The sequence below is a fragment of the Carassius auratus genome, chromosome 2 (genome assembly GCF_003368295.1).
Source record: "Carassius auratus strain Wakin chromosome 2, ASM336829v1, whole genome shotgun sequence".
NCBI classification, from domain to species: domain Eukaryota; kingdom Metazoa; phylum Chordata; class Actinopteri; order Cypriniformes; family Cyprinidae; genus Carassius; species Carassius auratus.
This window is the reverse complement of record NC_039244.1, coordinates 185,095-207,192: the sequence shown is the minus strand read 5'-3', so window position 1 is coordinate 207,192 and position 22,098 is coordinate 185,095. Positions and strand designations below refer to the sequence as shown.

Below are 22,098 nucleotides of genomic sequence, written 5' to 3'. Positions count from 1 at the left end.
AAATTACAGACAAATTTAGAACTCATATAAACTGATGCTGATTTTATAGTAAATGTTGTTTTGACAGAGACTTTGGTTAACATGGTAAATTTTGGAGAGCTTCTAATAGCAGAAGACTAAATCAGACAGCATTAAGTTAAGCCGTCTTTAGAGGGTCGTTACTGAGAGACCCGCTGAAATGTGCCAAAGAGCCATAAAGAGACAGATCGAGCCGTCAGAGACCTCAGGGAGGAGAGAGACAGACACACGCAGATTAAATCTGGAAAAACCTGAAAGTGTTTGACAGTCTAGATAAACCCTTTTAAGGGGTTGTGGAGGTCGTTGTGGTCCTGCTGTAGACTGTGAGTCACTCATTGAGAACGGCACAAGAGTTCATATTACATTAGCTGGATGTGTAAGTCATGAGATTTGATTGTGATGCCTCTGATGAGGTCTGGCAGATGTCTTCAGCCAAATACATCAGACCTCGAAGGATTCTGACATAATGCAAAAGAACTGAATGTAATTTCACTATACCAGTGTGAGACGGTTATTATAAGAAAGCTGATCTTATCTTAAATGAAGTGACTCTGTTACATATTTAAATAAAACACAGATTAAAAATACAGAAAAAGTTAGCATGAAATCAAAATGCACCATATTTACTTTCTTAAGGGAATAGTTCAACCAAATATGTAAATTAGCTGGAAATGTGTGTAAATGTTTTAGGTTTTATTGCAGTGATCTAAAACGGCTGCTGCTTTTGAAAACCATCTATTTTTTGTTCTCATTCTTTTTAAATAATAATGTATCACAGAAATAGAACTTCAGTCTGGAATGCTTTGTTTATGTGAAGCAGTAAGATGACTGGAACAGGACTTGGAGGAAAACTAAATGACATTCCAGAATTCCAGGAGCTCAGTGTCACATTCCATCATATTCCACATTTTACAGCTCAGCATAAAAATTCTGGCATCAAGAACATATTGGCCAATATTACATTAAAAACTACAGACCTCTGATCTGAGTTCATTAGTTCACACTCTTAAAGGAACAGTACACACAAACATGAACTGGCTCTGATCACCATTTATTTGTTATTTTATGGAAAAGCTCAGCCTTTCATCAAGCATTTATTTAGTTTCTCATTAAATAAAATAGTTTTATTGTTTTTAAACAACTTAAGGGTCAGTAAATGATGAGAGGACTTTGATTTTTGGAGCATCTATCCCTGTAAAGTAAGATGGGCTTCAGTTTTGTTAGTTTTATATTCTGTGATATGACATAACATAATGCAACATGCAAATATTTTTACAAATATTTTTAGATAAATAAATTCCACATAATGGCCAGTGGTGTTTTAGTATAATCAAGATACTCATTTTATAAATATTTATAAAAGTTGTTATAAATATTTTGAATTATTTTTATGTATTGTGTTAAATTTTAAGTCATTTTTTGTGATTTTGTAATTTTATTTTATTTTAGTTTTTTAGTTTGTACATCCAGTTAAACTTAATAATAATAATAAAAAGTTATATTAATTGTAGTTTAGGCTACATTTATTCAATTTCAAGCAACGTGCATTTTTCATTGTTTTATTTTTAAATTAAACATATAAATATTTCACATTCATAAAGCATATCACGAGCCTTGGTTAAAAGTTAAAGGTTTTGCTAAAGGTTAAGAGATTGAAGAATATCATGAATTTGAATGCATTTACAATTAAAAAAGTAGCTACTTGTTTTTTTTCTAGCAATGATCTTGCTTTATCAGTGCAGTCACAAGTGAAACGTGTTATATACATCGATAGAGACTCGAACATGTACGGTCACATAGTCCTTTTTAAAGCATAATCTATTTATAAGAACTGTTGAACTTAAATTGCTCGTGTTTAATGGATTAATAATAATAATATAAATACTGTGGTGCAGCTGCAGTTCTCTCGTTCGTCCACTGCGGCAGGTGGCGCTACAGTCCCACACTCGCACCGCTGCAGCGCCACCCGGTTAGTTCCTCAAAATCTCTCCATCCGCTATTTTATGATGTTGGAGCTTCTCTGAGCATCTAAATCGCATGACAGCTCTTTATTAAACAAACAAATGCGCCTGAAGTGAGTGGACTTCTGTAGATCAACGGTAAAAGCGGTCGAAAAGGCGCAAATATGTCGGCCAGCGCTGTTTATGTGTTAGATCTGAAGGGGAAGGTAAGATAACGGTTCACTAGCACAGCAGGCTAAAGCTAAACCACAGCAAACATCAGCGTAAACACAAACTAAAGTCATTTTTAATAAAAAAATATCAAAATATTTATTTTGGTCTGAAAACTCTGAGGGGATTTAGACATCTAGATTCGTATTTAGTTTTGTTTTAAAACAACTATTGTTTATTATTAACGGATGTTAATTTTGTAACTGTCAGTCAAAAGTCAATTATTGTTGTCATTCTTTAGTTTGACTTAATCCTTGTGCTTTAGTATATTTAATAGGATATAATTCACATTTCGCTTTTTTAAAGCACTTCTAGTTGTATGTAATAATCATAACTTGAATAAATGTTATTGTATGTCAACATGTCAGCAGATGTTGGAAATGGAGTCAGTGGATTTTAAATTGGTCGTGTGTGTGTGTGTGTTTGTTTGTGTGTGTGTGTGTGTGTGTGTGTGTGTGTGTGTGTGTGTTCCAGGTGCTGATCTGTCGTAATTACCGCGGTGATGTGGACATGTCCGAGATCGAGCACTTCATGACCCTGCTGATGGATAAAGAGGAGGAGGGAACGCTGTCGCCCATCCTGGCTCACGGGGGAGTTCGCTTCATGTGGATCAAACACAATAACCTGTACCGTATCCTCCAAACCATATAGAGTTCTAGAACTAAACATCCCACTCATTTTCTACATAGAGAAAACCTACTTTGAGCTCTGAGGTTTTTGTAGTTATCTAAAACTAGAACCATAAAAAGGATTTTGTTGACTCAAAACTTAACATTGAAACTGAAATAAAATGAGTCAACACTATTTCACATTTCAATAAATGCATGTTGCAATATTGACTGAAATAATCATGATTCTGAGTTTTGCTTAAATCAAGGAGATCTATTAACCAATTATTTAATAATTTTTCTGGATGAAAAAAAAAAATGAATCGACACTATAGTTTTATATTATTCCATTGTAAAGGACTTGTTTAACTTGATTTGCTATAATTCACAGGGTTCCCAGATCATTTGTTCCCTAAAAAAGTAGTTTATAACTTTTTTTTTTTTTTGCACTTCAAATCAAATTGATTTAATGTAATGATTTGATCTTGGATCTGATAATTTTTTATCATTTTCTAATATCGCTATAAAGACGATATTACAAAAAGAAAAAATAAAGATTGTAAAAAGTTCTTTATTTTTATTTTTTATATGTTTTTCAATTTAGTTATATTTACAATTCAAGGATATCAACTTTTAAAAAGATGAGTTAAATAAATGCATGTTGATGAATATCGCAATATTGACTGAAATAATCACGATTATGAGTTTTGCTATAATCAAGGATGTCTTAACTAATTATTTAATTATTTTACTGGATGAGCCACATTATAAACTTACAAAACGGTCATAAAAATGACACTAATTAATTAGATTGCTTTATTGCTATAATTAGTATCAATGATTTTAATTGGTATTAGTCTTAGCATTTAGCAAGTAAAATTAATTCTTAATAAATTAAATGAATTAAAAATCAAATAATTAAAATATCATGGCTGATGTATCAAATATAATGGCTGCTGAATAAAAGGCTGATCACTGTAGTATTTTATTACTTACTTACTTACTTACTTACTTAGAATCACTTTACAATATTTTTGTTAAATCATTGTATTGGTTTATTGCTTCTTTTAAGCATCTTTTGTCTCTTAACTCGATAATTAACAGTTGTTGCAACATCCAAAAAGAATGCTTGCGTCTCCTTGGTTTTCTCCTTCCTCTACAAAATTATTCAGGTACTTTATAATAAAAATGTAAACTTCTGGTTGAGGAAGCTCATCTTATTGAATCATAACTAATAATTATATGTATATATAGGTTTATCGCTGCATACGTTTCAGGATCACAGCAGGTGTTTGATGTGTCTGTCTTCCAGGTTTTCTCTGAATACTTTAAGGAGCTGGAGGAGGAGAGCATCAGAGATAACTTTGTCATAATCTACGAGCTGCTGGATGAACTCATGGACTTTGGATACCCGCAAACAACTGACAGCAAGATCCTCCAGGAGTAAGTGCATGTTTGATTTCCTTTTATGAGCCATTTTTATCAGCTCTGTTCACTTGCCCTCAAACCGTGTGACGGACGTTCATTTAAAAGTCTGTTTTGTTTCCAAAAATAACTGACCCAGCAGATGTAATACTGATGGAAAGTGTTTATTTTTCACAGATACATCACGCAGGAAGGTCACAAGCTGGACACGGGCGCTCCTCGGCCCCCTGCTACGGTCACCAACGCCGTCTCCTGGAGGTCCGAGGGCATCAAGTACAGGAAGAACGAGGTTTTCCTGGACGTCATCGAGTCTGTCAACCTCCTGGTATGTGTTTAGAAGCACCACGTTTCTCAAATGTCTCTAGACGAGCTCATAATAAACACAGGAATCCATCACGAAGGTCAGGACGCGGCCACATCCATGTCATTGTGCTTCTGTGGTGTGAGGTGATCAACCTGCTGTTATTATGAAAGCTTTAACCCTTTACCGAAAGAGTCCAGGCCGAGCGTTTAAGGACGGAGATGAGCCAAGCAACTTTGCCTTTTGTTAGTTCCCTTGGTTGTGTAAGTTAGTTTGATCGTTATTTGTCAATTGTTAACCTACTGTTGCAAGTACCCTATCTAGCACAATGAATTTAACATCTCCTATGTGTATCTTTGATCATTTAAAATGTATAATGTTAGAGATCTGAATCACCCGTATCTGGCATTCAGAGAGCCTGGCTGTATCCAGCATTTCAAAGGGGGATTTGTAAGTAAGTTGTAATCTAAAGTGGAGGTTGTATAGGGAAGTGTGTTTGCAGAGAACCGATTGGTGGATGGCGTATAGTCTACAAGATATTCTGCACTTTATTAATAAGGCACTTTATTCTGGGCCAAATGAGTAGACATGCCAATGACAGGTCAACATAGGCCCAGTGTTACAGGCAGTGAAATCTGTCACATACTTACCATATTTTTTGGATTATAAGTCGCATTTATTTAGAACCAAGAGAAAACATTACCGTCTCCAGCCGCTAGAGGGCGCTCTGTGTCTTCAGTGTAGACTACAGGAGAATTGAGCAGCATAGAGCGCCCTCTGGTGGCTGGTAATGTTTTCTCTTGGTTCATTTCTCTTGGTTCATGTCAAATTAATTTTGATAAATAAATTGCACCTGACTATAAGTCGCAGAACCAGCCAAACTATGAAAAAAAGTGCGACTAATAGTCCGGAAAATACGGTACATAATTACAGTGTAAAGTTGCACTTTATTATTATCTGGTTGCTTCCTTTTTTATTTTTCAAGGCCCAAATTGTACCACTTGGAAATTTGGTTTAAATATTGATGCGTAGCTGTTCATTCAAATGTCCAACATTGTTAAGCAATTGTTACTTTTTGACTTTGATTAAAAAACTATGGACAAAGGCCCATTGTGACATCTTGATTAATCTATAATCTATGAATTTATTTTAATAACACCTGTGCTTACTGCTTACTTCACGGCCTCCTCTTTTTTGAGATTGCTCACACATCAGACTTACTGACTGATGATCTATGAAGAAGATGTCTCCTTCCTCTTCTGTCTTTATTCCAGTTCTTATCTCTCTGGACAGTTTCTGAGTCCAGTGTTGATGTTAAGTTATGATGACCTCGTTACATTGTGATGCAATATGTTATTCCATTTGGAAAGATATTTAATGTACGCCCCTACAGTTGCAGCTGATATAAAAAAATATTTTGAAGGTATTAAAAAAAGTAGTAAAAGGTATTAAATTCAACTTCGACCGACAGATACCATATTTTTCTGACTACAAGTCGCACTGGACTATAAATCGAGTTTATTTAGAACAAAGAACCAAAAGAAAACATTACCGTCTCCAGCCACCAGAGGGCGCTCTATGTCTTCAGTGTAGACTACAGCAGCACTGAGCAGCATAGAGCGCCCTCTGGCGGCTGGAGACGGTAATGTGAACTCTTGGTTCATGTCAAATTTATTTTGATGAATAAGTCGCACCTGACTATAAGTTGCAGGACCAGCCAAACTATGAAAAAAAGTGTGACTTATAGTCCGGAAAATACGGTATTTTTTTTTTTTTATTATATTTAATATTAGTTGTTACTTTCAAATTGTAATAAATGCACGATGTTTTAAAAGATATAAAAATGCCAAATATCGCTTTATGCATTCACCCACTGTCATATTCATGTCATTTTCTCCGTGTGCTGTGTGTAAAATGAGTGTTACTCTTGCTTTATTTATACTTTGTCATCTAGAATATAAGTGTGTTTATTTTACGCATTCAAATGGACAGTTTTTAGACTGAATTCTGTTTGTTTGTTTTGATTGATTGAGTATTTGTCTCTATGTGATTGTCACGACTGATTGATGGCTGCTGATTTCTCTGCAGGTCAGCGCGAACGGTAACGTCCTCCGCAGCGAGATCGTGGGCTCCATTAAGATGAGAGTGTTCCTCTCAGGAATGCCAGAGCTGCGTTTGGGTCTGAATGACAAGGTTCTGTTTGAGAACACCGGCCGTGAGTCTACTTCCTAAATCTTTTAGTCCCCATATGGATGGTTAAAGAACTGGAGTTTCTTGTGTGTTGGTTTTGAGCTCATCTGTGTGCTGAAGTACTCCTGAGGTGTGGTGTTGTAGCTGTCTCTCTTCTTCAGGTGGGAAGAGTAAGTCTGTGGAGCTGGAGGATGTGAAGTTTCATCAGTGTGTGCGTCTGTCTCGATTCGAGAACGATCGCACGATCTCCTTCATCCCTCCAGACGGAGAGTTTGAGCTGATGTCCTACCGCCTCAACACACACGTGAGGGTCTAAACTCATTCATACTAACTAAACCGGATGCCCATTTTCCACAAGATGATATCATTCTTTAAGGTCTTCATGAAATGTCTGTCACATAAATTCCTCAATGTATTTTTCATTGTGGAGTGGTTGTGTCCACACATTGCTAAGACACATTCTGTGCAAACATCATATAAAAGTGAATTTTGCCTCCGATTTCCCCTTTAAATAAATTCTAGGGTAATATTGTTAACTACTACTAAATAAAATATACTATAATATAATTAGAAATATATAAATTAACCTACTTAAAATATTAATATTTTAATATTATTAATATTTAATATTAATATTATTCATATTTAAATATTTAATTTTAAGGGTACAAATATAATATATAAATATATTATATATTATACAAATACATACTGAAATATAATGATATAATAATATAAAAATACAAATGTTCTAATTTTAGTTTAAAGCACTAAAATTACTAACTGAAAATAAAATAAATTTAAACTAAAGTTGAGCCAGTTAAACCTAAATAAGAATATTGTAAATAAATAATACATTTATTTATTTTTAAAAAATACTGTAAAGAATCAGATAAAAAAAAAGTTATAAAAATGTCTTAAAATAATTTACATAAAATAACATAATAGCAATGTCAATGGCAAAGGAACATACAATTATAAAAATGTAACTACAATTAATTAAAAATATGCAAATTCAAACTATTATATAATAAAATATGCTATTGCAAAACATTATGAAAAGTATTTATTAATACTAAAAAAGCACTGGTCAATTTCTACTTGTCGTTTGCTGTTGTCTGGGGTTTGGTTCTGATGGGATTTGGTTTTCTGTGTGAACAGGTGAAGCCTCTGATCTGGATCGAGTCTGTGATCGAGAAGCATTCACACAGCAGAATCGAGTACATGATCAAAGTGAGAACACGTCCATCCCCGTGAACTTCGGTTTGAGTTTTCCACAGATCATCTATATTGACCCTCTGTTTTACCGTAGGCCAAGTCTCAGTTCAAGCGGCGCTCGACTGCCAACAACGTGGAGATCCACATCCCAGTCCCGACGGACGCAGACTCGCCCAAGTTTAAGACCACGGTGGGCAGCGTCAAGTGGGTGCCGGAGAACAGCGAGATCGTTTGGTCCATCAAATCTTTCCCTGTAAGAAAACATCACGGTTCAATCATGATGATAAATCTAGGAGCTAAAAGAGTGGGAGTCATGTTAGCAGAGGCTAACAAGTGTGTTCTCTCTGTTTTAGGGAGGGAAGGAGTACCTGATGAGGGCTCATTTTGGGCTGCCCAGCGTTGAGGCGGAGGACAAGGAGGGAAAACCACCAATCAGTGTCAAGTTTGAGATCCCATATTTCACCACCTCTGGTATACAGGTGACTAACTGATACTTTTATTACAAAGTGTGGCTTGCAGTTCAACTTTTTTTTGTTTATCTTTAGTTATGAAAGTTTTGTTGCATTGCTTTTTTGCTATTTAGGCATGAGCTGGTATTATTCTAGTATTTTTTACATACCAATTAGTTTTGAATTAGCTTTTATTTTATACTTTTAGTTCTACCTTTTATTTATTTATTTACATTTTAGTTATTTTGTTATGGGCTTTTGTCATATACTTTTTTTTTTTTTTTTTTTACTAAAAAATACTAGGTTTAGGTTTATTTTTATAAAAAAAAAAAAAAAAAAAAAAAAATATATATATATATATATATATATATATATATATATATATATATATAATTATTATTTTTATTATTTGCAGTTAGTAATTTTAATGTCTTTAAAATGAAATTTTGAAAATGCTACCTTTGGTAAAAAACTGAAATAAGTTTAGGTTTTCCGTTTCATATTACTTTTTTATTTTACTTTGATTAACCAGAATGTTTTAATAGTTTTAGTTCTAGTTTTACTTAACACAATAATAATAATAACCCTGATGTAAACCAGCCTAACTAGGATTGGTGGATCGGAGAGGTTTACAGTTGCATTTGTCAATAAATAGATTAAATAATATGTTACTTAAAAAGTAGCTTCTGTATTATGGTGTGAATTCAAAAAGCATGCCATAATATTAAAGCAACATCCTTCTGATGAATTACTTTAACTCTGCCTTTAATAAAAATTACTGAATCTTAATTAAATCTGTACATGAGTAGTATATGTAAGAGCTGTCTCAGTTTCAGATGAGTCTGTTTTACCAGAGCAGATTTTTCTTGTCATTTTAATAGCACTTCCTGTTTTTTGTCAAAAGGGGGCGCTGTTGACTGTTTGTTTGATGGTTTTGTATTTTTTCGGCTGTTGAACACCTGTTCCTCAGGTCATGGCAGATCTGATGTGTGCTCTTTGCTTTGTCACCAATAGATGGTGGTATAAATCTGTACTTTTTAAGCATTTGTACACTGACAGCTCATGTCTGCAGTGTTGAAAGCTTAATATGAGCAAATCACACAATATGAAGTTAAATTCAGAGCTTTTGAGCAAACATTCCCCTTCATTAATATTCTGTGAACAATTTATTAAAAGAAGCTGGAATCCCATTAACAGAAAGTGCTCTTCAATGCAATTAACATCACATATCTTCATGGAAGAAGAAAATATTAATAAGAACTTGTTTATTTATTATAATCAACATTTTGATGAAGATTCCTGATGACAGAAGGCTGTTAAATGTGTTGTGAAAGTGCGATGTGCATTTGTCCACCATCGTCTCATCTTCACTCATGAAAATTAAAAAACGGCATTTACTCTAGTGCTTTTATCTTTAGCTACTTATATAACTATTAAAAAAGGTTTTTGATTATAGAAATGATGCTGAAATACCAGAAAATATATAAATATTCGAGGAAAAATTTAAATGAGAAGTACATTTAAGCCAAGAAAACGATTACTAAAATTAAAAATTGAATAAAAGTAAATTAAAGATAAATATTTACAAAAAGTAATAAAATAACAAACACATCAAAAGTACTAAAACTTAACCTAATATTAGAATGAAAATTGAATATAAAGGTTATATGTGACCTTGAACCACAAAACCTTGAGTTTTTAGTCGATGCGGTATAATTTTATTTTATTTTTAGGATTGGTCAATATTATCGATTTTTCTTTTATGCCAAAAATCATGAGGATATTAAGGAAAGATCATGTTCCATGAAGATATTTTGTTAATTTCCTACCGTAAATATATAATACTTAATTTTTGATTAGCAGTATGCATTGCTAAGAATTAATTTGGACAACTTTAACGATGATTTACTCAGTATTAAGACTTTTTTACACCCTCAGATTCCAGATTTAAAAAAAGTTGTATCTCAGACAAATATTTATAAAATATTTACATTTTATATATATAATTATTTTAATTTTTTTAATTAAAAAATAAAAATAGCACAAGCTCTGTGGGTTGATGGAACCAATAAATCTTCTGGTGTTTACATTAAAAGTCATAAAATCCGAATCTGTACACCCACAAACATTAATTCTGTCATCATTTACTCACTCATCTCATTCCAAACCTCTATGATTTCTTACTTCTGCAGATCATAAAAGAAGATCATTTGAATTTAGTATTTTTTTTGTTTTTGTCTAAACCGTGAAAGTCAACAGATGAAACATTCTTGAACAATATCTTCTTTTTTGTCCCCGTTAAGTTATCATGTGTCTCGTACCGGACCGCAGGTTTAATCATGTTGCGTCAGAATAAACGGTTAAAGTTGTGTGTGTGTGTGTGTGTTGCGGCCCGATCCAGACGCTGGCGGTCAGTCAAATCCAGGACAGACAGAACAGAAGCACAGCTCCCGCTCCCGCTGCTGAATCTTGTGTTTTAGCAGACGCTGTGTTTATTTGTTATGGTCAGTGGAGTGTGTGTGTTTCTCAGGTCTCAGCAGTTTATAAAGGTGGAAAGAGCAGCAGTAAACTGGACGGGACACAGTTGAGCTGTGGGATGTGTTTGTGGAAACTGATGTTTGTGGATCTGGGAATGATTCTCAAACAGATGTTGTGCACTGCAGCTTTGGATCGAACTCTCGCTGGTTTCAAAACCATGCTTTTTTTTTCGTTAACATGATTTGTTGATGTTCCTTTTGCAGAAATCTGTTTGTTTCATTTGTTGTTGGTTCAGTTTGCATGCATTCATTCTCTCTTATAATAACCATACGAGTCCTGCTAGACTCTTCTGGAGCCTAAATATGGCTCTCGTCCCTCCTTCAGTTAGCGTTTTCATCTGTTGAATCGTCCAGCAGGAATGGCTGCATGGCTAAATGAAATGAAACCACAATAAAGATATGGCTTAGTGCTATTAGCAACTCACAAAGGCTGTGATTTAATAAAAAAAAAATGCACTGTGTCTTTAAGAGTTAATCGTAGCAATTTGTGTTCATTTACACGTGAGCAGCTCTTAAACCAGTGTTGGTTCACAGTAAATGCTTTTCTACGTGAACTTTATCTGCATCTGCATCCATTTGTGTTGCATATAATGTGCATTTGAAAATGCAACATGCACCAAACGTCTTTCCAAATTTGTAATGAGAAGCGCTTGTAAATAAAAGAAAAGCGTTGATGTCCCGGATGCAGTTTTTTTATCTAAATGTTTGATGGTTTAACATTTTAAAATGGAAAAAGGCAACCATAAATATTGTGTTTTAATTTGACAGTAATGTGAATTAAAATGATTGCTGTTATATTATTTTCTTAAAAATATATATATATTTTATTTGAACGGTTTCGTTGGATAAAACCATGATTACTTGTTTTTGAGATTTTATTTGACCCAATTATTGCCTCATTAGAACTGCTTTGGATGAATCATTTGAGATGCGTATTTTGAGAATACGGAAGCGTTTTAGACCTGTATGCATGTAAACCTATTGTTTTAAAAAAATGGTATAATGGGGTATTATACAGGAAGAAATCCTTACTTAACATCTACGTGAGGATTTATTTATTCAGTATGTTGTCTTTTACATTGTCACATTTCCAAGCGAGCAGCATAAGCAGCCGGTCTGTCATTTGTCAGCATTTCCTTCTGACATTGTTTGACATTGAGCTGTTTTTGTCTTTAACCCACAAACCAGACGGACAATCGACAGTAAAATCCACAGTCCGTACACTCAAATAACAGCCTGACTGCTGTGACATCAGAAGATTCGGGCAAATTACAGAGAGCTTGAAAGTGAAACAGCAGTTTTCCAGCTGAACCCGGTGCGACCTCGGGTCCGATATTCATAAACAACTACTCCAATAAAATTACCTCTAATTTAATGTTTTACACAAAAGATTTCCTCCATATAATGGTAAGTTTCATCAGCCCACATGGACGTTAATGACATAAAATCATCTGAAACTCAATTTCCCTTGAGAGTGAGGATGTTTGGGCAAAACTGATGAGGGGAGAGTCAGTCGAGTGTCAGATCTAATTAAGTGCACAACTTCAGAAATTTCCTCTCTCCATTTTTTTGGGTGTTTTCATTCAGCGCTGACACTTTTTATCTGCTTCCCAGCAGTCTTGTGGGTGTTTTGATTCCCCCGAACATCAAAAGAGCAAACGATTACAGCTTTGGTGCTGTGAAATGCATGTTAGTTCTTCCATAAATCAAGACTATCATCTGACCGCTTCAGTGAGAGGTGCATCACAAAAACTGGACTCGACTCCACGGGGAAGTTGTTGACTGCTGGGTTCCCGTGAGAGAAGCGTCTGGGTGCTGCAACCTCAGGAAGGCTTTGATAAGCTGCGATTAGCACCAGTCCCACGCTCACAGAACCAGGCCAGGGTTTGGTTGTGTGTTTGTGTGTGTAAGACGAGATCCTGATGCAATGGTCAGTCTGAACATGGCCTTTTGGATTATTACCACTGGCCTCTGTAGTCACAGACACGTGCGTGTGATTTTAAGCATGCTCTGGTTTTATGTGTAAACGGGAACAGCTATATTTTTACACTACTGGTTAACAGTTTGATGTTTAATGTTTTAAATGTTTGCAAAAAAAAAATGCAGTAGAGACTCTCGAAATAATGGTTTTCCTTGTGAATATATTTTAAAATGTAGTTAATTCCTGTAAATTACTCCAGTGTCACATGATCTTTAGAAATCATTATAATATACCGCAAATAACATTTCTGATTATTATCAATGTTGAACACAGACGTGTTGCTGAAAGGATCGATCTCAAATTAAATATAATAAATCTATTCATGCATTAAATTGATCGAAAGTAACATTTAAAGACGTTTATAATGTTACAGAAGTTTTCTATTGCAAATAAATGCGGTTCTTTTGAACTTTATATGCATCAAAGAATCCTGAAAAAATAAAATGTGGATAATACTGTTAAAAATGTATAATTGAGCAGCAAATCATCATATTACATTCTTAATCCCAAACTATGGACTAGTGTATATTCTGAAGAAACTCATGCAAGTTTTTCCGATCCTCTAAGTGCTCGACTTCTCCAATTAAAGTTGCTTTCTGTTGATAATTGTTGTGTTTCCCACACTGTCATTAGGTATAGCATGCATCATCTCGTAAATGAGCGTTTCTCCACCGTCAGCCTCCGAGGGCACAGACTTTGTAGACGTGTAATTTTGGCAAAGGTTTTTAAAACACAAAACAATCTTTAACTTTCTCTGCTGTAGCTTTGAGCTCTTCACATGGCACAACATTTCTCAGGATCATTATAAATGTTTTTACTAGCAGTAAGTCAAGAAAACTGCCATAAAATATGCCTAAAATAAAAATAGTAAATTTTTAAACACAGATTTAGGATATGACTCCATCAGATCATGTTACCTTTGGTTTTTCTATTAATTAATTGTTTATTGTATATTAGTTTTCGATGAATCTGGTAGAAGACTTAAGCTTCCAGTGGTGCAAACTTCTATTATAACAAATAAAAATACATTTTAATGCCTTCTTAAGAACATTTCTACAATGTCCTTAATGTCTTATGTATTGGGCTGCCACTTTATCCAGTTTAAAATCTGAAACCTTGGAACTGTTCATTTGTTTGTTTGTTTGTTTGTTTGTTTGTCTTTTTACTTGTGCTTTAAATTTAGTCAATATTTTATCATGTCATTTCATTCACTTAAGTGCATTTGAATACCACTAAAATTACAGCTTTGGTCAGTAAAATGAAAAAAGCTTACTCTCATGTATATTATACAGCATTAGTTGAGAGATTTTTTTTTCCCTTCATGTACTGTATCTGATATATATCCAAAATAATCCAAATCTAAATTGAATCAATTGAATTTTTTTTAAGTCTCTTCCATTCACCAATGCTGTAAAAATTCTTTAAAATCTTAAAAAAAATAATAATATTAGTAAAAAGTAGTAATTTTTTTTTTTTACTACAAATCAAAACAACTATTTGTTTAAGTGAAAGTTCAAATCAAATTCTTTTCTAATGTCATAAATGTCTTTACTATCACTTTTGGTCATTTAAATGCATCCTTGCTGAATGAGTGTTAATTTATCTCTCAAAAAAAAAAACACAAATCTTCCTGACCCCAAACTTTTGCACAGCAGTTGCACCATTGTTAGCTTATTCTCATGTTTTTCTAACGTCAACATTAGGTTTTAATATTTTTTATCATGATGCATGTTTTTCCATCTCATTATCGTTCTAAAAACACTAAACCGCTGTGTTTCAGCAACATCCCTCCTGTGTATTTGTTTGCTTGTGTGTGCATAGTGAAGGAATGATGCCTGTAAAGAGCTGAGTCAGCAGCTGTGCACATTTATGTTTGTGCGTGTCTGCCTGTCTGTCTGACTGTGAGCTCACGCCGCATGCTAATGAGAGAGCGGTGACCACGCACATCTCAGGACTGCCCACGCGTCCAGCGTCCTCACTGACACTGGACTTCATCCAGCTACAAATATACACTGGAGTTCATGAAGGGCTAAACCAGAGCATGACATAAACGCAACCCGACAAGCCCGAATCGCTACATTTACTCACAACAAGCGTCGCGCAGATGGCACTGCGTTTAGATCTTTACAGTCTGGACGTCTCGCCAGGGCGGACGCCGATGGTGGCCTGGTAAGTTTGTGTGAGCTGCACCCAAGAGTGGCACATTACCGGCCCACGGACGCCAGGACGCGGCCTTCCCAAAATAACGACGGCAGGGTTGTCCTTGTCTGAAAATCTGTATTGATACCTAGAATACATCTCTTGTTCTGCGTAAGCCTATTTTGCATCTTACATCTGCTATTTCTGTGCATTTAGACAGGGAGGTTTTCTCAGAGAATAGAGTCCATGATTAGAAAAATCAACAAACACAGAGCTGCTGGACAGGAGGACTGTAATTCCTCACGCCGTAAATGTCCACCCTGCGCTCGGGAGACGTTTAAAGGTGACTAGCGACATCAAATGGAATTACAAAAATAAAGAGAGTTTCCAAAAACATTCCCAAACACACCTACCGCTCCTTCCACCCGTGTTTTTCATTGTTCTTTCAAACGTTACTCATCGATTTAGACAGAGAGGTGCGTTCGAAGTGCTTTTGGTTTATTAAAATTATTATAACAATTATGTTATTATGGTAAATCATTGTTATTACTCTTTATTGAGATTTTAAGACTGTATATTATAAATGTATTATATTCCAATCATATTGTAAAATGTGTGTGTGTGTGTGTTTATATATATATATATATATATATATATATATATATATATATATATATATATATATATATATATATATATATATATATATATATATATATTAGTTTTAGTACCATAATTATACATTATTATTAAATATATACATGAAATTGTATTATTATGCAATCAGTTACGGTTAAAACTGATAAAAATTTCAAATCAAATATTATTGATAGTTTAATAATTTGTGTGTATGTATGTATATATATATATATATATATATATATATATATATATATATATATATATATATATATATATATATATAAAATCTGTATTATTATCTTCATTATGTATTCGCTCTGCAACTATTACTTTTTTCCAATCACAGAAATGCAAATTTACATCAATGTAGTTGTTAAAAAAAATTTATTTAAAAAATTTGTTTTATAATCTTGATTATGTATTTGCTTTAAAATGCTTTTTCTCCAATCATATAAACCACAATTTAACAGTCAAGTTGTTTAACGTAGAGCAACATACACTAAAAGTCTATAGGGAATCGAACCCATTAGAAACCAGCGAAAAATTCGTCCATGGGTAAAAAAAAACAACAACAACACTTTTCACCTCTAATTCTGAGTATCAGGTTTATCTGTGGCCTCTTTCAAAACATGATTGTGCTCTTTCAGCATGTTTGGAGCGGTTGTGCAAAAGCTTGTGTAGTGATGCAAGGCCCGTATGAACACAACGAGTGACTCAATAGCGTTCACCACTGAAAGGTGCCATTTCCCCAATCTCACTTCTTCATGCGCTTCCGCTCGCGGTGTCAAACTCTGCCACTTTCCCAGGCTGCGCTCAGATTTACCATCAGATGCCCACGTGGACCTGACATGAAGCTAATGCAAAATGATGTATAGATATCACAAGCCTGGGATGCTGTTGCCATTGCATGATATTCCACAAATATTCTTGGTTGAGTCTGTTCAAAGCCCCTTTTTGTTGCATGCTAAAATGCAATAATCATTTGTCGTTCTTTCTCTTTTTGGCACAATAAAGATGCATTGTGCTTTGGAAGACAGTTTTAAAGTGGCATTTAATTTACACAAAACTAGGGATGCCCCAATAGGATTTTTTGGGACCGATATTGATTTTAACAAACATTTATCGGCCGATACCGAAACCGATATTTGTCTTATTTGAAATTTTGGCATCAAAATAGATAGTATCAGTTCAAAATCTTCTGCATTTAATTATACTAGCAGTTTTATTGCTGCATCATCGAATAATTTTTAATGAGCATGGATTGGATCCATTTAACATAAATGCATATTTATATTATATTTATTTAAATAAACAGCGCTTTTTAGGTAGGTTTAACAGTTTTCAGTTTCATAAAGTAATGTAAAATAACACCACTGTATAAATTAAATGCATATGAATAGTATATATACTTTTATAGTAACAGACTTTATTATGATTTAAAAAAAGGATGCAATAAAATTAAATATCGGAAAAGATTTGATCCTGAGGTCTACTACATTTCTGAAAGCTACAAAAGATATTTAGTCAAGAATAGTGTGCAATCTTTCATCTTTTGTTATTTGATTAACACTAAAGTGAAGACATGCATTATGCAACAGACATTATACAGCTCAGTGCCTTCACGCAGTTAATTAGTAAACAATTGGTTTGTTATATCGGTCTTTTTCCTTATATAGCCGATATGCCGACGGTTGTAAATTAAGGAAAAATCGTCCGATAAATATCGGTGCATCCCTACACAAAACCAAAGGCCAAACAAACTCTTTTTGTATTCCTTGAATGTGTTGTTATTTCCATTGTGTTGGAGGCCTTTAGCAGGTTTGGTTAAATGAATTCACCCACAATGCATTGCATGAACGTGTGTGTTTTGACAGGTGCGTTACCTGAAGATCATTGAGAAGAGCGGCTATCAGGCCCTGCCGTGGGTGCGATACATCACCCAAAATGGAGGTAAAACACTCTCTCATCCTCTTTCTCATCCTCTCTTCTCTCTTTCTCTATTTTTGTCATTGTTTTTCAGAGAAAATTGTTGCTTAATTGTTGCCAAATACCTGCAATGTGCAGAATGACGGGAGATTGGTATTAAATGCGGAGGTGAAATTGTTCTGTGAAAAGAGGATGTTTGGGACAGACGCGTGCAAGATGGTGAAACCCCGATAAAATTAGAAACGCTGGTACAGTGTGTGGTGCATGATGTTGTAGGAGACTTTCTTTCTCTGAACTCGCATTTTGAACTTTGACACTGTGTGTATCATTACAGCCGAGAGCTCAATAAGTTTTACACACATTAAGTAGTCAGAGTTACATTTGTATGTATTTTTATATTATATTTATCCTATTATTGTTACTACTACTATTATTATTTTTTATTTTCTGTATGTGTTTACTTATAACCATATTTTTTAACCTGGGATTCATTGTAGCTAATTAAATAATGATAATAAAAATTACAAAAACAATAATTATGTTAGTAGTTTAAATATAAATATTTGTTATATAAAATGTAAAAATATATAGTTATTCTATAAATGTATATTCAATTGTTATATTGAATTGTATGTCATTTCTAGACAGATTAATAGATCATTAGATTATTAGATAATAGATTATTATTATAAATGATGTACATCATTTTTTTAATTATCTTTAGAGTTTGCTCTGAACGTTTTTTTTCTGTAGCTTATAAATAGTAAAAATAAATAACAAATTACTAAATAAAAAGTTTTTAAAGCATATAATTTTTTATTTTTATTTTACTAAATGAACAATTATTACAGAAATGTCATTTTATATACAAAAATATTTTGTTTCTGTGTTATGTTTACACATTTATTTTATTTTTTTATAGTGCATCTATTTTTGACATCTTGAAGATGAATTTATTAGACGAATTCTGCATGTCAAACAAATCATTGAATCAATGAAATCAATTAAAACGGACATTTGTAACCGATTCACAGTTGAAATCTGAAACACTATTAAAGCCTCTTTGTCTTTGTTCTCAGGGTTGTGAAACTAGTCTAATGACAAGAAATGTAAAAGCCATGTACAAAGTACCAAATGCACATATTGCAAAACTGTTGCTAAATCTGCTACAATCGTGTTAACTCCGGTTAACGGTCTTCCTCTAGAAGTGCTGGGTATTTTATCATGACTGCTTCCAGCATCTGTTTATAATCCTCATGTAAGTTCATTTCGTGAACTGATGTCTCAGTCTTCTTGATTGATGGCGTTTTTGATTGTGTTTTGATGGGTGGAGAGAGAAAGTTCAGCTGTCACAATTAACTTTCCTCCCGTGTTTCCTGTCGTTCTGTGCATTTAATTAAGCGTCGCTCATTTCCTTCTGTCTTTGCAGACTATCAGCTGCGGACTCAGTAAACGTGAAGAATTAGCCACGAGCATCATGGGTCTCTTCTGCTGAGCTCCACACTCATCTGCAGTATTCATCATTTCAAACAAATACATGTCAGATCTTGGATTTATGAACTACAATTGAATCTTTAATACCGTGTTGATTAGATTGTGAATCTTAACTTTTGAATCTTTGAGAGATGTTCCTCTATTGTTAGATCGATGTCATGATTTTTAATCACATTCCCTTCAAATTCTGATTGATTCTTTTGATTTTGTGTTGAAATACGAGTCTGACGTCTATGGAGGTTTTTCCTCAAGTACACACAAATGCTGATTCGCTTGAATTGAATTATTTTGTGGCTATTCCACAAGTGTTAATTCACATACTGCAGATGTGTGTGTGTGTGTGTGTTTGACATTTTGACAGTCCTCAACCAATGGTACCAAGTCACATCTGAACGGAGGAAGTGCTCATGTGTCACATTTCTGATGTTTTCATACTGTAAACACGTCATGTTAAGAATGGAGAGCCGTTGGTTATTTATCAGATGAACTCAACAACAGTCGTGAGGTCACAGTGATAGTATGTTGCAGATTACAGTGTTTGTTTGTTACATTATTAAATCCTAAAAGGTCTTAGAATCGACTCTTACTGAAAAGGTTGTATTTCTTTGCCATCATTTCGTTCAGTATTTCCACAGACATTGTTTTCTAACATTCAGTATTTTATTATGTCATTCCTGCACACTGACTCTTAAGTTGTTTTTTGTAGCATGTTGTAATTCAGTGTTATCTGGGATCTGTAGCTCATGAGTTTACTACTACTGCTAAAATGCAGAATTACAGTCGGTGTTAAACTATTCAACACAAAACTGAAATCTAAAGTCAACCACAGTGCCATTTTTTTTGTATTTGTCTAATTTAATTTGTCTTTAAAGGATGGGATGTGAGGGTTACCATGTTTACTATGGTACTCATGCAGTGGAGCTGAAATGTGACATACTGTAATTGTATTCCTTTCAAAATGTTTCTGTATCTCATGAAAATAATTCACCTCTTTGTCAAGCATCAATAAAGTACCTGTTTAGAAAATACCTCGTCTGATCCATCTCATAATTACTGCTATTTGAAAATGGTCTAATATTAATTACACACATATATATTACACATTAATCAGGTTTGAAATTTGCAGTTTATTGTATATATTATACTCGCGTATAAAGATTTATTTAAAGATTATTTTACTAATACTTGCATTTTTAGAATATGGCGCTTTATAGAAAAAATGATTTCATGTCTCATTTATTCTGGCTAAGAACTATATACATGCATTATAAATAATATATTATTTATATTAATAATAATATGCATGCAAGCACACTTATAATAAATTAACCACACAAGAACAGCGTAACCAGGTATGTCTTTAACAGTCAAACATGTATTAAAATGCACTAAATTTGACAAAGTTGATCCGAACCCATAGTAAATGGTTTAATGTTTATGTCTTCAATTTTAAAAACGATCAAATTGAGTTAACAGCTGATTTTTCAGGGCTTGGTTTGAGGTGTTGGTTTGGGTTGACTGTACTTGCCCTTTTATTTGGATGCCATTGTCCTATTTTCATGCTCCATGAACATGACTACACCTGCATGTCTAATGCAAAAGCCTTCTTATTTTTATTTCAATTAATAATCGTTCCCTTTTCCCATGGTGCCATTACTCTCAGTTTTGAGCAGCAAAAGCTTTGAAAGATTATGAATAATCAGATATATGGTTTTTGCCATTTTCTTCATTACGCCCACATTTTAACATTCATTTTTTTCTTGGCATAGATGGGCAAGGCTTAGTTTTATTGTTCTGAGAAACTGGAGGTGGAATATTAGTGTCCGGATAAGTCACGAAATCAAGTTTCGATAAGTCCGGAAAAGTGCAGAATGTTGCTTTTTAAAATTCATAATCTGTTTATTTCATTAACATGGAGATCAGTTCTGTATGCATACTGTTGAAAAGATTGAATTGAATACTTTTATTTAGCAAAGATGCATTCATTTGATCAGTAAAGACCTTTAATGTTACTAAAGTTTCACATTTTCTGAAAAGGAAGTTTTTTAAAAATCTAATGAATACTGTTCTTTCTGCAGATCATGTGACACTAAAGATTGGAGTAATGATGCAGAAAATACAGCTGTGCATCAGAAATAAAATAGATTTTATCTATATTAACAACAACAAAAAAATGTTTTTACTGTAATAATATTTCACTGTATTTTTGAGCAAATAAATGCATCTTTGGTGAGTATAAAAAGATTCTTTCCAATAATGTGAAAAAGGCTTACCAACTCTTATTTTTCATATTATTTACATTAAAATAAGCTTTAATCGAAAATATTGCGCATTTCATTTAATGCATGTGACCATCCTGATAAACTATGTTTACTGCTGGTATAAAATTGTAACAATTATATGAAAGTATTATTTCCACCTTTTATGAAGAAATGCATTTGTTATGGTTACTGTTTGGTGTTCTGGACTGAAAAGCACGCACTTATCCTCCGGTTCATCAGGTTTGTGTAGGAGTCGAAAGGACAAAAGCTTTAGAAAGCAAACAGGTCTTACACACTTCCACACACCACACATTCATTTCATTCATAGCGATCATATACTTCAGAACAGGTTCTGGCCGCATACGCACAAACTAAACCACAGGAATGCCAAACCTGCTGGATGACGACCGAGCCACTGACCGGAACCGTTCTTTGTGATGTCTGGCAAAGAGTGTGGGATTTTGGGCCTCTTATTATCTTCTATGGGAACTCTACACCCATATGAAATATATAAAGTGAGGTCCAAAAGTTGGAGACCGCTTTTTGTATTCAGAACATTGTAAAACAATAAATGAGGCTGAAATATTTCAGAATCTGCTCCATTTTTATAACTAATCAAAAGACTTTCTGGGGCTTTCTTTGGATCTAGAATCATGCTCATGCTCATCAGGTCACTGAAGCAAACTAAATTTAACTTTTCACTCATAGTTTGTCTTAATATTAAAATAAAATGTGCAT

General features: G+C 33.8%; 1 protein-coding gene across 1 annotated transcript; it reads left to right on the top strand.

Moving 5' to 3' along the window:
* Positions 1 to 1,983: 1,983 nt before the first annotated feature.
* LOC113111299 (AP-1 complex subunit mu-1) lies at positions 1,984 to 20,127 on the top strand. Its single transcript, XM_026275925.1, has 12 exons — positions 1,984 to 2,185; positions 2,664 to 2,820; positions 3,902 to 3,969; positions 4,110 to 4,240; positions 4,400 to 4,547; positions 6,612 to 6,738; positions 6,875 to 7,017; positions 7,875 to 7,946; positions 8,026 to 8,184; positions 8,285 to 8,410; positions 17,554 to 17,629; positions 19,035 to 20,127. The coding sequence occupies exons 1-12, from the start codon at positions 2,144 to 2,146 to the stop codon at positions 19,055 to 19,057; spliced, it is 1,272 nt and encodes a 423-aa protein (XP_026131710.1). The 5' UTR covers positions 1,984 to 2,143; the 3' UTR covers positions 19,058 to 20,127.
* Positions 20,128 to 22,098: the final 1,971 nt, after the last annotated feature.